This window comes from Paroedura picta, chromosome 3 (genome assembly GCF_049243985.1).
Source record: "Paroedura picta isolate Pp20150507F chromosome 3, Ppicta_v3.0, whole genome shotgun sequence".
NCBI classification, from domain to species: domain Eukaryota; kingdom Metazoa; phylum Chordata; class Lepidosauria; order Squamata; family Gekkonidae; genus Paroedura; species Paroedura picta.
Genome location: NC_135371.1, coordinates 156777627 through 156793201, shown reverse-complemented (window position 1 = coordinate 156793201; position 15575 = coordinate 156777627). Strand labels below are relative to the sequence as shown.

The 15575-nt window shown below is 43.4% G+C and overlaps 1 protein-coding gene across 1 annotated transcript; it reads right to left on the bottom strand.

Annotated features, from left to right (window-relative positions):
- Positions 1-321: 321 nt before the first annotated feature.
- On the bottom strand, positions 322-15177 carry LOC143833282 (keratin, type II cytoskeletal 5-like). Its single transcript, XM_077328896.1, has 9 exons — positions 14803-15177; positions 9359-9573; positions 8051-8111; positions 6834-6929; positions 5164-5328; positions 4620-4745; positions 1866-2086; positions 1349-1389; positions 322-957 (listed from the first exon to the last, which is right to left on the bottom strand). Exons 1-9 carry the CDS (start codon positions 15175-15177, stop codon positions 908-910), a joined length of 1350 nt encoding a protein of 449 aa, XP_077185011.1. The 3' UTR covers positions 322-907.
- Between the last annotated feature and the right edge of the window lie 398 nt (positions 15178-15575).

Sequence of the window (15575 nt, the reverse complement as noted above, 5' to 3'; positions counted from 1 at the left end):
TCCCGTCATATGCTGCAGGAGACGCGAAAATGGACCCTCTTCCTCCACACATATATAATACCCACATGTGCCATGCACCCCACCCACATGTACATTTCCAAACCATGACAGATATAAGTATTAAAAGATGTTTAAATCTTAACCAAAAAAACTTTACACATAATTTGAAATTAGCATGGCTTAATTGGCAAAGCTCATTTCTTTTAGTCATCAGCTGCAGATCCCAGGCTTGGTAAGGAGAACGTTGATCAGGAAATTGAGATGGCAGTCTTTTATATTCATAAATTCAATATCCAGCCGAATGATCGGCCGATGTCACCGGTGACATGACTTGTCTGAAGGACGGGATTGAGTTAAATTCTGGCGTAAGGAAAACTGAAGTCAGCAGAGAAGATTTTCAGCAGCTGCATTAAGCGTACGGCTTCCGGACTATATGATTAGAGCCGGGGTGGCTTTTAATTTTGCAATGGATGATTCCTGACATGCCTCTGAGGGCTTATTCAACAGGGACATTATGACTCGCTTGAGATTTTATATCCCATCAAATGTATAGATTGACTCCAAAAGAATACAAAACCCCACAGTGATTCAAGGTGGAACAAGAGCTCTGTCTGCAGTTTTAAATCCCATCCGGTACAAAGGTCAGGAATACGTCTGCACAAATGTATCCTCTGACTCCACAGGGATGAAGATTCCTTTCCATCATCTCTTTGGCCGGCTATTGCCTCGTGATGGATTTACAACAAAGGTCTAATGAATTTCAGTCCTGATCAGCACAGCGAACCCTGCCAAACAAAATACCCGAGCAACAACTCTGGTCGCCAACTGTACCTCTTCTTTAATTGCTTCTATCCGGTTCTATAAGCAAAATCCAGATTCCAGACCGGCTTCCAGTGTCCACTTCCCTTTAGGGTTTTTGTTTCATACCGCAGATTCTACAACCATTGTTGACCATAGCTGTAAGAGAAGTGTACATGCAGTCCATAATTCTTACAAAGTTTATTGTGCATTTACTGTCCAAGTCAGTGTGTGTTTGCTTAGAAATAAGTCCCACTGAATACTATAAGACTTATGCACAGGTTCTAGGACCAGTGCTTTGGAGTGCAATACTGCAAACATTTACTTAGAAATAAATCCCATTAAAATCAGTGTTTTTTTTTTTTTAATTAAGCATGTTTAAGGATTGCAGCTCTGAAGATTTTGCTTTGAGAGTGCAAGATCAGATCGCAGTTCAGTTTTCAACCACTGCATGGATGAGGTCATCTAGTCTCTAGGTTTATAGCATTATTGGCGGGAATCTTTCAGATTACAGAAAGTGATGCTATGAGGAATCAATGGGTTTACTTACACATATTCATAGGATTCATAGGATGTCCTCCTGCACATAATCTAGAAGAGAAGGAAAATGAGAAAAGTTGGTTATTTCATAAAGTGCCATCTTGGTGTAGTGGTTAAGAACTGTGGCCTCCAATCTGGAGAGCCAGTTTGATCCCCCACTCATTCTCCACATGCAGCCACCTGGGTGACGTTGAGCTTAGTCACCGTCCTGTTAGAGCTATTATAGCAGATAAGTTCTACCAGAGCTCTCTCAGCCCCAGCTACCTCAGCCCAGGTTGTCAAATGACACAAAATGAGCCAAGATGCTGAAAGCTAAGGATGACTGTGAAGAGTTCTGGGGAAAACTCCACAAATTGGGTGAGGGATGACAATGCAGCAAATAAAATTCAATGTAGGCAAGTGTACTTGGAACAAAAAAATATTTTGAACATCAAGTATCTTGAATTTGGTTTTACAATCAGTGCTTTGGCAGCTTTTTAGCACCAGGCGCCCTGTCCTGAGATAGCAGTGCATAAAAAAAAAATCACCTCTTCTCTTCGCCCTCCAGCATTGTCTTGTAGGTGGCAATCTCAATATCAAGGGCCAGTTTGGTATTCATGAGTTCATGGTAATCCCGCAAGACGGAAGCCAGTCTATCTTTCGAATTCTGCAGGTTACTCTGAAGCTCCACGTAATTAGCTTTGGCCTCTTTGACAGCACAGGCGCCATGTTGTTCAGTAGTGTTAAGGGCAGACTGTAGAGAAGCAACCTGTGGAGGGAAAAATGGATAATGTTTACAAAGTGAACACTACATTCCAAATATGCTTGGTTCTGTCAGACTAGCTCCCGCCAAAATGTGTGTGTCTTTTTTTACTATGAGGCAGCACTGGTTTTCACACTGTGTCCCCGTATGGGATCTGTGAGGTTCCTCAAGGGAGAAATCAACAACTGGGTTCTCTAAAACAGGGGTAGTCAGCCTGCGGTCCTCCAGATGTCCATGGACTACAATTCCCATGAGCCTCTGCCAGCAAATGCTCATGGGAATTGTAGTCCATGGACATCTGGAGGACCACAGGTTGACTACACCTGCCCTAAAAGACAGCTTGACTACACACTATTGATTTTCCCTCTGAAATATGCAGATGTTGGGCATGGATTTTCAAAAGCAGCTGTGCAAAAACTACGGGGGATTCAATTCCAACTAGGTGAGAATTGGTGACTCGTGTCTCTTTAAATTTGTATAGCAAGGTATTGCTGACTCAGATGCTTCAGCAAAATAAAGGAACACAGCTGAATGAGATAATTTGAGACCAAGAGCTTACAGCCTTGACTCTCCACACAATGAGAGCGTTTTTCGCCTGATCATACTTCAAGTAGATTAACTGGGCAACTCCCGGTGCTGTCAGCTGTGGATCTCTAGCTGAAACCAACTAAGTCCCTCACTCCCAGATAGAGAGTAATAGACCTTTGCTGGACAGGGGGAAGGGAGTGGGTTATATATTTATTATCCACCATAGTGATATTGTGTTTCAATTACGTTTTCATGGGTTTTGTGGGATTTTATTGTTCTTATGAATCTCTGTAAACCTCCATGAGACTTTTAAGAGCAGTGGTATATAAATATAAATATAAATATAAATATAAATATAAATATAAATATAAATATAAATATAAATATAAATATAAATATAAATATAAATATAAATATAAATATAAATATAAATATAAATATAAATATAAATATAAATATAAATATACGGTAAGATATCTATGCATAAGCTTTTGGCAGTTAGTAAGTTACATTTCAACAATTGTTCTAACAGTTACTTTTATGCTACAGACAGATCGCATGGAGTGAATCTATTGAATTTATTAATACCACCTTGTGGAGGTATGGACATTTTTGTACATTTCCAATTATTTGTTATATATAATGTTATACGAATAAGGATATTTTGTGATTTAGGACTCATTTTTGCCACTGACGAAAGGACAGAAAACGGAAAAATAACCTAGAGAGCGTTTTGGTGGAGTCCAGGTGGAATTTATAATAATAAAGAGATAACTCTTAAATTTTGATTAAGCTGTTGGACAGATTCTTTTTTCCTTTATCATGCATGGAGGGCCAGGCCTGTATCCTGAATTAAACCAAGGGTGTGCCTCAGAATCATCATCACACTCAAGAGATTTAATGGCTAGTATTCATAGGTTGGCAGATATCCTGGAATGGAAAGTGTTCCCTGAAGATAGAAAGTCTGAAAACCTATGCTGTGCAATTCTTTTCAGGAACAAATGTTCCATGGGAAGGACAGAGCTAGATGAGACACTGAAAGTTAAGTGGCTAGAGCTCCCAGATGTTCCTTCTCCATTGATAAAATCCAATGAGTAGGAGGCCATTTTCAATGACACAAAGGAAGCCAAGTTGATACTTCGGCTTCATGTCAAATGCCCCAGAAAGTTGCCATTTGTCCTGTTGGGGATAAGCCTAAGAAATACTTCTGAAGACCAATTAGTTTGGTTTTCAACATCTTTGCCTCACTAAGGCTACTTATGATCTTATCCCATTAATCCACATCTCTGGTGGAAAGTTCTCGAGAGTGATGCCAAACTGCAGATGATTTATGGAGACCACCTTATGGTTCTTCATGTCAATGGAAGTGGTTCGTTCATTTTATTTATTTATTTTTCAATCTGTGTACCGCTGCTCCTCCAATGGTCTTGCGGTTCACAGGAATATAACATACAATAAAATCCTATAAAATTCTCCCTTACAACAAAGGCAGCAAGTGGTCAAATAACCCTTCTAATTACTCCCAGTCCCATTCCTCCTCATTCAACTGGAGGCCAAGTCTTCTTCCACTGGGAGTGAGGTGCCATATCTGGTTGGACCTTGGTGCGGGGGGGGGGGGGCATCCTCAGGTGGAATACCGTGATTCTGCCCTAGCCTCAACCATACGCCTGGTGGAAAAGCTTTCTTGCAAGCCCTGCGGAAAGCTGATAACTCATTGCCCACTTTTGCTTAACAACCGTGGACTTCTTTGGTGGTCTCCGAGTACTAACTAGGCCTGAACGCTCCTTAACTTCTATAATCTGATGAAATCAGGCTAGCCTGGGCCATCCAGGTCAGGGACTCCACATCTAGTCTGCCCAGTTCTCATTCTGATGAACTGTCTGCAAGAGTTGTGAGTCATCACAAAACTGGTTATTTACCTCCAAATGCCATTGTTTGCATTGCTCTTTCAGACTGCCAAAGGCCAACAGCACATCAAACCAGGGTAGATTCAGGCTAAGGAGCTACTTACCTTTTTATTCTCAGTATCCACCTGGCATTGCAATATCTGGATCATCCGGCTTAGCTCTGAAATTTCAGTGTGGTTTCTTTTGAGGGTCTCATGGAATTGGCAATTTTGGTTCTGAAGGGTCTGAATCTAATGCGCAGAAACAAGATGGAGGATCAGAAACATATTTCTGCTTCATGTCAGAGAACGGCCATCAGAGACTCCACCTCAATGGCCACAGAAAATCTGTCCATGAAAGTGAAAGTGCTCTCTTCCCAATCAAGGAAAGACTTCCCATACTGACACCCCCATGAGCACTCAAGTGCCTGGAAAAAATCATATAGCAACTGCAGAGATAAGAAGAAGAGTAAATGTAGTTATTTGGCTTGAATTTACTTTAGAGCTTTGTGAAACTTGATATACAATTTGGTTGTATCGAAAGAGTTAGCATGTTTTTTTTCTCTTTTTCCCACTCCCTCCCTCTTTTCCAGTCTGGTTTTGGGAGTCCAAAGTGTCAGGACTGTAGAGTTTTCCCTCCCTCAGCCCATTCCATGTCCCTGGTTCATACCTGGTTCTGGTAAAAGAGATTAGCTTCTTCTTTGCTCTTCTGTGCGATGGTCTGATACCAGCATTCAATGCTCTGGATGAGGCCATCCATGTTCAGGCGACGGCTGTTGTTCATATTGACAACAACAGATGTGTCGTAAACTTGGCGATTCAGTGCCGTAAGTTCCTGCAGAGGACACAGAGTTTGAGGCAGATCTTACTAAAACAGCAATGGAGTGTGTCCACAGCCTGTTTTGAAGTTGAGAACCATGGCTTATTCCCTCATTCCATGAAACTGACAAGAACTTTCCATCTGGGAGTAGTCGAAAGTTCCACCAAGTCACAGCCAACTTATGGTGGCCCTGTAGGATTTTCAAGGCAAGAGACATTCAGAGGTGGTTATTATTGCCTGGTCATCTTTAGTGATCTTCCATCCCAACACTAGCTGAGTGACTTCTGAGACCTCGCAAGATCTGTCAAGATTGGGTCAGCCTAGGGTCTCCAGGTCAGGGTTAACCAGTCTAAAAGGGCATTTGGGCTAGATGACCCATGAGGTCATCTCTTCCAACTCTATTATTCTATGATTCTATGACATCAAGGTTGACTCAGCCTTCCATCCTTCCGAGGTCGGTAAAATGAGTACCCAGCTTGCTGGGGGGTAAACGGTGATGACTGGGGAAGGGAATGGCAAACCACCCCGTATTGAGTCTGCCATGAAAACGCTAGAGGGTGTCACCCCAAGGGTCAGACATGACTCGGTGCTTGCACAGGGGATACCTTTACCTTTACCTTTATGACATCAACCAAGATTATAACACTAAGCCAGCCATTCTCAACTTTTTTATCATTGAGAAACCCCTGAAACATTCTTCAGGCTTCGAGAAACCCCAGAAGTGGCACAATCATGCAGAATATGGTTGGGAAGCATAGCTGTGTACATGCCCACTTGGGGCCCCTCCCCTTTTCTCCCCCTCCAGACCCATCAGTGACCATATTGGGAGGGGTGGGTGGGTTAACATGACCATATATAGTCATATCACGGTAAATGTTTAACACTTTTTAAAATATATAAAAAATTAATTAACTCCCACCCATTTAGCAAACCCTTCCAGGGCTATCAAGAAACCCAGGGTTTCATGTAACCCTGATTGATAAAGCCTGTATAGTGCATACATTATTTAGAACTATGTCCCAGTGAAATCAAAATGTCACTGTGTGGAACTGGGTTTTGGTGTCAAAGGAAGAAATCAACAGGCCCAAATGTTTGAACATCAAACACTGTTTCCTCCTGAATCAGGCCCTTGGCCAATCTCACCCATATTGTTTCTTTGAATGGAAGGAACTCTCTAAGGCAGGAGTGGCCGAACTGTGGCTCTCCAGATGTCCATGAACTGTCGGCAGGGGCTCATGGTAATTATATTCCATGGACATCTGGAGAGCCACAGTGCTTGGCCACCCCTGCTCTAAGGTCTCCAACAGATGCCTTTCTGTCTTTCCTTTTAACTGGCGCTACTGGTGTTTGAACCTGAGTTCTCATGCATGCATTACAAAGCATGTGCTCTACCATTGAGCTATGTCCCCTTCTACAGATGGCAATGAAAACTATGACAGCACCCACAGCAAACGCATGTGACCCGATTGACATGTTGCAGTCATGCTGCAAGCAACTCAAAAAACACCGGGCATACAGACCTCTGTATAGAAAACTCGCAAGAACTCAAGATTTTCTTTCACCAAGTCCCGCTTCATTTCTAGTTCCTTCTGAAATCTAAATGTAGCATCGACTTCCTGGAAAAAAAGGAAATAGAATATTAATTCATGAGTCAAGAAGAATGGGGTCTGAAAATTAGGTTTTTGAAAATCCTGTATCTCTGACTATGGGCCTGTCTTAAGAACATAGTTCTACTTGCCCCAGCATATGGATAAAATACGGCAATAAGGCCTTGGCAAAATACAAATTATATATTTCCTAATAAAATCAGAGTCCAGTAACACATTTAAGACAAAGGTTTATTCAAGGCATGAGCTTTCGAGTGCAAGCACTCTTCCTCAGACTATAATTTTATAGACCCAGGATTCTAGCCATGTTTTGTTGTTGTCAGCCGTGTTAAGTTAACCCAATGGAGCAACAAGAGACTCAAGAGAGGCTAAAACCTTCTCTCTTCCTATACTGCAGTCCTTATCCAGACTAGCTAGTCATAAACCTGTAAATTAAGTTACAAAACATAGAATTCCAGATTATAACAGGGCCAGCTCTAAGCCCTTCAGCTCACACCGAGGAGGCAGAAGCCTCCATGTTAAACATCCAGGGATACATATATTTTTATAGGAAACATCAAAAGATGGAGATACAACTGTTTGCTATGGTAGGAATGACATGAGATATTCATTATTGAATCATCAACAATGCAAACTTCTAAAGCAACTTCACAAGAACCTCAAAAGCTGTCATAATTCCACTGGGCCTGCAAGACGGAGCTCTTCCAGCAAGCATTTGGTTGGGGCCGATGATCCTAACAACATCAAACAGGCCTCTCCCAGATGACCCCCCCCCCCCCCGCAATGGAGAATGTCCTGTGTCAGATGTACTGGAAAGTGGCCGCTGGTACGAAGATGATCTATGTATTGTTTTTAAGGTCTTAATTCATGTTTTTGATGAAATGGTTGTTGTATACCACTCTGAGCTGTATGGGAGGGTGATTCATAAGTTAAATGAAGAAAGAAATGAATGAATGAATGAATGAATGAATGAATGAATGAATGAATGAATGAATGAATGAATGAATGAATGAATGAATGAATGACTCAGTGGAAGTTCCCTGCTGAACATGTGCTTGGTGGTGAACACCTTTACATTCTGCTATTAATTACTGATGCTTTTCAGGTAACATTACGGCTGGATCATTTACCTTCTTCAGCACGACAAAATCATTCTCTGCATTTGTTCGTCTGTTCAGCTCTTCTTGATACCTTGATTGATTTGAAAAAAATAGAAGAGAGGAGATGAAATGAAGGGTTTTTGTTTTTGTTTTAAAAAATAGACCACTAAGCAAGTATGAACCATACTATAACACCAACAAAGATTTATTCAGGGCGTGAGCTTTCGAGTGTAGGCACTCTTCCGCAGACTCTTCCTTTAGTCTGAGGAAGAGTGCATGCACTCGTGCCTTGAACAAACTTCTTTTGGACTTAAGGGTGCTATTGGTATAAAAACTATAGGTCTAGCAGGTCTACACTGCACACTTGGTTAGGATTGCCAGTTATGGCTGGGGAAATACTCTTACCAGATTGCCCTGTGTGGCAAATGATCTCCCACACCCCACAGCTTGGGCATCTTCCACTGCTCTTCATTCCATCCAGAGTAAGAATGGGAGCTGGGAATTAAATTATGATGTCACTTTTGGTTGCGCTTGGAAGTGACATCATAACTTTCTAGGAAGTTCCTGAATCTTGATGGTTTTTACCATAGAGATCAAGAAATTCCTGGAGTGCCATGACATCACTTATCGGTACAGTGTTAACTGATTTCACAAGGTCTCCCCCCCCCCGCCGCCCCCATTTTTGCTTCCGCTGAAGTGACAAGCCCAGCAACTACCCTGCTGGGGAATTCCTGAAGATTTGGAGTTGGTGCCTGGGGAAGTTGGAGTTTGGAAGTAGAAGGGAGCTCAGCAGGGATATGAGGGCTTAGAATCTGTGCTCTGAAGCTGCCATTTCCTCCAGGGGAATTAGAGTTACCAGCCAGGAGCCCAGGAGGGGTGAAGACATGGGGGCCCTGTCAGGCAATGACATGACTTCACTTCTGGAGAAAAAAAAACAGGAAGTGACACTGCACTTCTTTTGGAATAGCTGGCTTTAATATGGAATTTCTGGCGATTCCTAGGAAGACTCATGTCGCTTCAGGGTTTTCCCAGGAAGTGACATCATGCTATCACTGTCATAATGTTTTTTTACATTGTTTTTCCTCCTGCTGGCCACAGGAACATGTCCCCTGCCCCTGGAGGGGAAATTGTCAAGCCTGAGGCAATCATGGCAGCTGGAACCAGCCAAGAAAACACAGCAAATGGGCAGGGAAGCTCAAAATACAAAGGTAGCACATTATATGGTCACATCACCTGACTTACAGGGAGAGAGGTGAAACTGTGGCTATGTCAGGGATTCCCTGTGGCACATTGGTGCACCGTGAGAACCCCCAAGAAATGTCCTGGAGTGCTGCTTACTTGACTCTGTGCTCCTCGACGAGGTTCTGCATGGTTTTGTGTTGGATCTCAAGTTTGTTCTTCTCACACAATATGAGGTCCAGTTTCCTTCTCAGGTTGGTGAGGTAATTTTCGCAGAGAGGCTTCAGGTCTTTCTTCACGGATTGTATATTCTGGCTTTGCAGCAGCTGCCACTTGGTGCGCAGCATCTGGTTCTGCTGTTCCAAGCACTGGACCTGAAAGTCAACCGGTACAAGATCCAGGATGCTCTTAGTAATCCCCCGCTGGGCTTTTGCAAGCGAATCAATGCATCAGTGGCATGGTGAAGAAAACTTCAAAGGTTTAGGGCTGTGTTTTGGTTTTCATAGGGCTAATTCAGTGTTTCCCAAATTTCGAACTAGTGAAGCACATTTTGGGGGGGCTAACAGTACTAGTGTTTTATAAATTTTTAAAAAAATTACCTGTGGTATATGATAAACACATGTTTTCAAAAGAAGAAGAGTTGGTTTCTATACTCTGCTTTTCACTACCTGAAGGAGTCTCAGAACAACCTAAAATTGCCTTCCCTTCCTCTCCCCGCAACAGACACCCTGTGAGGTAAGAGGGACTGAGAGAGCCCTGACAGGACTGCTCTGTGAGAACAGCTCTAGCAGGAATGTGATTGCCCCCAGGTCACCCAGCTGGCTGCATATGGAGGAACGGGGGATCAAGCCCAGCTTGCCAGATTAGAAACTACCACTCTTAAGCACTAAATCAACCTTCTCTGTTTCTGCTTAACTCCTCCTCCTCTTCTTCTTTAGATTCAGATGGATAGTCCTGTTGGTCTGAAGCAGCAGAACAGAGTTTGAGTCCAGTGGCACCTTTAAGGCCAACAAAGTTTTATTCAAGGGCTAAGCTTTTGTGTACATGCACACTGCCTCATGTACAGAAGTGGGCATGTGAACAAAAGCTTAAAGGTAAAGGTAAAGGTATCCCCTGTGCAAGCACAGCATTTTCTTGGCAGACTCAGTTCGGGGTGGTTTGCCAGTGCCTTCCCCAGTCGTTACCGTTTTATCCCCCAGCAAGCTGGGTACTCATTTTACCGACCTCGGAAGGATGCCGCTCTCGCACGGCAGTTTCGCGCAAGCGCACATGTGCGGGCCTACCGCACATGCGCGTTTGTGCTCCCGGTGGGCCGCACTTCCCTCTTCCCCTCCTCCCACAGCAAGAAGCTTGCCGGGCTGCAAGCTAATCGGATGCGTCGGCAGCCGATTTGCTCGCGGCCTGGTGAGCTTCTTGCTGCTGGGGGTGGGGAGAGGGAGAGGGAGCCGTGGCCCGGTGCCGAGGCCTTCATGGCCCAGTACCAGGCTGCAGCCCGGGGGTTGGGGACCACTGCTTTATATGAGAGATGCTGTGAGGATAGCTTTACTGCCCTGTTAAGAACAAAACCTTTTGTAAATAAGTCTTTGACCCTGCAATTCTAACTCTCTGATCGAGACCCAGATGTAACTATTATTGTTGCTAGAGTTTTTCCTAAGATGCTCCTATAAAGTGCTATCTATCCCGTATTTATGACCTATTATTTAACTATATCCTTTCAGCTGTATTTACCGTGCATATGTTTCATGCCAATTAAAGGTGACTGACTGACTGACTGACTGACTGACTGACTGACTGACTGACAAAGGAAACATTTGTACATATGGCAGAAAAGTCCTAAAACATTAAAGGGGAGTGGTATTCTGAGGGATAATGAGAGATTCTAGTCAGCATTATCGGTTTGCCCAGAGGCTGTCATGTGATGGCAGACTTGGCCTAAATGGCAAGATATAAATAAAATAAAATAAACCACATACTGAATTATCCCCAAAGTTATCATATACAGTCTGAAGATCGTTCTTTTCTTTTCATCTTAGATTCTACTGTTCAATATAGTCTAATATTGGCCTCCATTTTCTTCTGAATTCTGAACTGATTCGTTATGTAGTAATTTTGGCCATGGTCCCATATTCCATCATTTTTCAAAACTCATCCATAGTTTCTTGTGATTATTTTTTTTTTCATCTTGATGTATAAAGGATCCTAAAATGCTAACTTTTTGATAAGTCGTTGATTTTGCTTTTCTGGGTCTCCCCCTAACCCTATATTCTACTGAGTCAGTCTCTTTCTCATTTATTCATTCTTCACACATTGTAGGGCTACGTATTATGGGGCCATGACAGAGCACCTGCTTCAATTCCTGACAGAAGTTAAAAGGATTTGCTAGTAGGTGATATGAAAGAGCTCTCCAGGAGACCCTTCGTGTGCTGGCTGAGTGGACAATACTTACCTGGGTCTTCTCACTGAGAAGTAGCCTTTGATATCCACATGCGTTCATTTCCATTGGGACAGCCATGTAAGCCTGTTGCATCAAAAACAAAAGAAGAGTCCTGTGGAACATTAAAAGCTAGCACATTTATTGTAGCTTTGGGTCCGCTTTGTCAAATGCATGCGACGAGTTCTTAGGCAGCAAGATGTTTATACTCAGAGATGCGAAAGAAAAGACCAGTGGGTTAATAGGCCTAGCATTTTGTGCTACAATAAATGTGTTAGTTTTCCACAAGAGTCATTTTTTTGTTTAAGGGCAAAGAACCGGAATTAGAAACAAAAACTAATCCAGCCTTTCTCAACTTTTTAACCATTAGGGAACCCCTGGAACGTTCTTTGATCTTTGAGAAACCCCAGAAGTGGTACAATTGTGAAGAATATGGTTGGGAAGCAGAGCTGTGGACACGCCCACCCAGGGCCCCTCCCCTTCCCAACCTATCCAGGCCCATTATTGGCCATTTAGTTTGACATTACCATATATGGTCATATCACCTAATAAATGTTTAACAGTTTTTTTAAAAACTATATATACAAATGAATTAATTCCCACCCATTTGGGAAACCCTCCCCGGGCTGTCAAGAAACCCCAAGGCTTCATGAAACCCTGGTTGAGAAAGCCTGGCCCCCAGTTAAACTCTTGAGGTGCTCCAATTGCCATGCTTATGAACCAACTAAAAGAAGCAGTCATTGACAGAAATGTATGGCGAAAACTTTCCTAGAGAATCGCAGAGGGTCGGACACGACTGAACGGATAACATCATCACAGACAAATGGCTAAATTTTGGTATCTGCCTGGTATTTCAGCAAAAAAAAAAAGCAGGTTATAAAATATATAAATGAAAAGAATAAAAAGTTATGAAGTGAATTCTTAAGACAAATAAGCTGGGAATTTAGTTGATAGATTGGTCAATGCTATAACAGCTGTCCCTGTTCACATGTTACAGGGAGCATATACAATGCCTGCATGAACATGCACACAGCTGTGTGTAAGAAAGATTCAATGCCAATTCACTTTACAGATGAAATCCGGGACCAGTGCCTGGATCTATGTGGGTTTTCAGTGCCGTGTTCAGAGGCATGTGCATTGAACAGAACATAATAATTACTCAGTGTGGACAGAAAACACACTGATTGTATGTGTTTCCAGTGTAACTTGGGGATACAGCTGCTATAATGGTATGAAATTACTGATTTTTTAAAAAAGAAAACCCTGATAACAGGGAAGGGATGCCGCAGGGGACCAGGTCAGGGGGGGCTGCACTGGGCAGGAATTTCTTGTCTGCACAAGTGCTACCCTGGCTATCCTTTCCCCAAATATCAGAGCACAACAGGTTTGTGAAAGGCTGCAGGGGAAACCCAGGAGGTACATGGAAATGCCACAGTGCTGTGAGGAAGTGGGAAAGTAGCTTCCAGCCTGACCCTGTTCTTTAACAACTCAAAATTATTATTTTTTTGCCTCAATGTAGGAGGTGTTTCAGAAATAAATTTTCAGTTGTGTTGTACATTGAGGCAGAAACAATAATCTTAGATTCTAATTGCTACGTTGGCTAAATTGGGATACTTAATTTTGGAGTGGAGCTGTGAATGAGTAAGACAGATTTTTCTACAAATCTGAAAAGAGTCCCAGGTCTGCAGCAAAACGTGAAATCATTTAAAAATCTACTGTGGAATTTTTTAAAACTCAAAATGATATAAAGAGTGCCTGTAGCTTTAAAAAATAGATTCCCTTGGTGGCTGTTGCTAGGCAACCAGAGCATTCCAGGTTTCAGTTTCTGTGAGTAAAACACAACAGGAGGGGGCAAGACCCTTTCCCTTGGATAAAATGGCGACTTGGGAGGGTGTAATCTATGGCATTATACCTTACTGAGGTTGCTACCCTCCCAACAACTCACTGTCCCAACACCCCACCCCAAATCTCTAGTAATTTTCCAGTCTTCAGTCAACAAGCCTAAGCGAAGTTGATTTCCTTAGTTGAGAGATCCAGTGTAATGCCTGAAGATCTACCACACCACCACTACTGTTGTGGGAGGAAGCAGGTGGGAGGCTATGAGGATGATGGGGGCAGAAAGAGAAAGAGTGATGAGGTGGGGGGAGGGCAGACAGAAGAAGAAGAGTTGGCTTTTATACCCCACTTTTCTCTAACCAAAGGACTCTCAAAGCAGTTTACCATCTCTTTCTCTTCCTCTCCCCACAACAAACACCCTGTGAGGTAGGTGAGGCTGAGGGAGCCCTGACAGGACTGATTGGTCAGAACAGCACTATCAGGGCTGTGACAAGCTCAAGGTCACCCAGCTGGCTGCATGTGGAGAAGCAGGGAATCAAGCCCGTTTACCAGATTAGATGCTGCCACTCTTAACCACTACACGATGCAATGATGTGGGAAAGTAGAGAAAAGAGTGAGGGCGTGAGAGGGGGGTAGAAAGAGAGTGAAAGTGGCATTGAGAAGAGAGAGAGAGAGAGAGTAAGAAAAGGTATGGCAGGAGGGAGAGAATGAGACACCAGAAGAAATAGGGGAAGAGGAAAGCAAACAAAGGGGGGTGGGGGAATGAGTTTTTTGCAGCTCCTTCCTTCTCAGAGTTCTAATTCAGCTTTCAATAATCTGCACGTCCAGCCACTTCATAGAATCATAGAGTTGAAAAGGTCCTCCAGGTTCATCTAGTCCAACCCTCTGCACAATGCAGAAACTCACAACTACCCTACACTGACCCCAATTTCATGCCCAAGTGATCCCCCACCAACCAGAAAACTCCAGAATCCATCCTGGCCTGGAGGAAATTCACCTGCCACCCCACAGCAGCAATCAGCAATTCCCTGGCTATGCAAGGAAGGGCCACAAGAGACAAACACTGGCACATCCCTTCCTGCCCACCCACTCACAGTCTTCCTAAGTTCATAAAATCAGCATTTCTGTCAGGTGACTGTCTAGCCTTAAAAACTCCCAAAGAAGGAGAACCCACCACCTCCCGAGGAAGCCCGTTCCACTGAGGAACCACTCTAACTGTCAGGAACTTCTTCCGGATGTTTCGCCGGAAATTCTTTTGAATTAATTTCAACCCTTGTGGATCTCCTTTGTGTTTGAAACCCAGAGGGCACAGAGAAAGAATAACTGGTAGTCTTACCTTGTCAATAAAACTGGCAAACTGATTGTTGAGGGCCTTGATCTGCTCCTTCTCGTGCGCTTTGACACGGTGGTCATTCGGGTCGATCCCCAGAAAAAGAGGCTGCAAGAGGTGCTTGTTCACGCAGACCTCTCGGATGCCGTTCAATCGGCAGCTGCATTCGGAACCATGCACATTGTGGCAGCAGGACATCCTTTGCCTTCCCCCAAAGTTGTGGAAGCTTTGGCTGCTGTTCTTCCCTCTCATCCCACACACGGGCCCCGTAGGTTGACATATCGGGGACTGGCTGATTCGGAATCCCCTATTACCATCTGTGGCAGAAGCCGAAGAAAATGTTCTTCTGTTATTGGGACAATTGAAGGCCTGTTGGTTCATTGTGCTTCTGTGGGTAAAGCGGGAAGCCTGGCCGTGCTACAAGAACCCAGTGACTCGGGAGGAGAGGAGAAGGAAATCGCTGCTTTGAAGCCAGACCTGGAGCTCCTCCTTATATGTAGTAGCGTAGGCAGGCTGGCAGGCTGAAAGTCACAATGTTAATTTGGGATATTGCTAGGTTTGCTTTGCCTGGCAGCATTGACCTCCTCTGGCTTAGCGAGGAAGGAAATCGTCCCGGACAAGAACAGAATCACACAGGAAGCATTAATTTTAAATCACTGCTTGCAAAATTCATTCCAAAGATTTCAGGTCCCATTAACTAAATTGGCTGCTCTTTAGTGGAGTTGCAGAAATCTAAAATATTTTGCTCCTTTCTTGTCCATGCAACTGTCCAGTCTCTC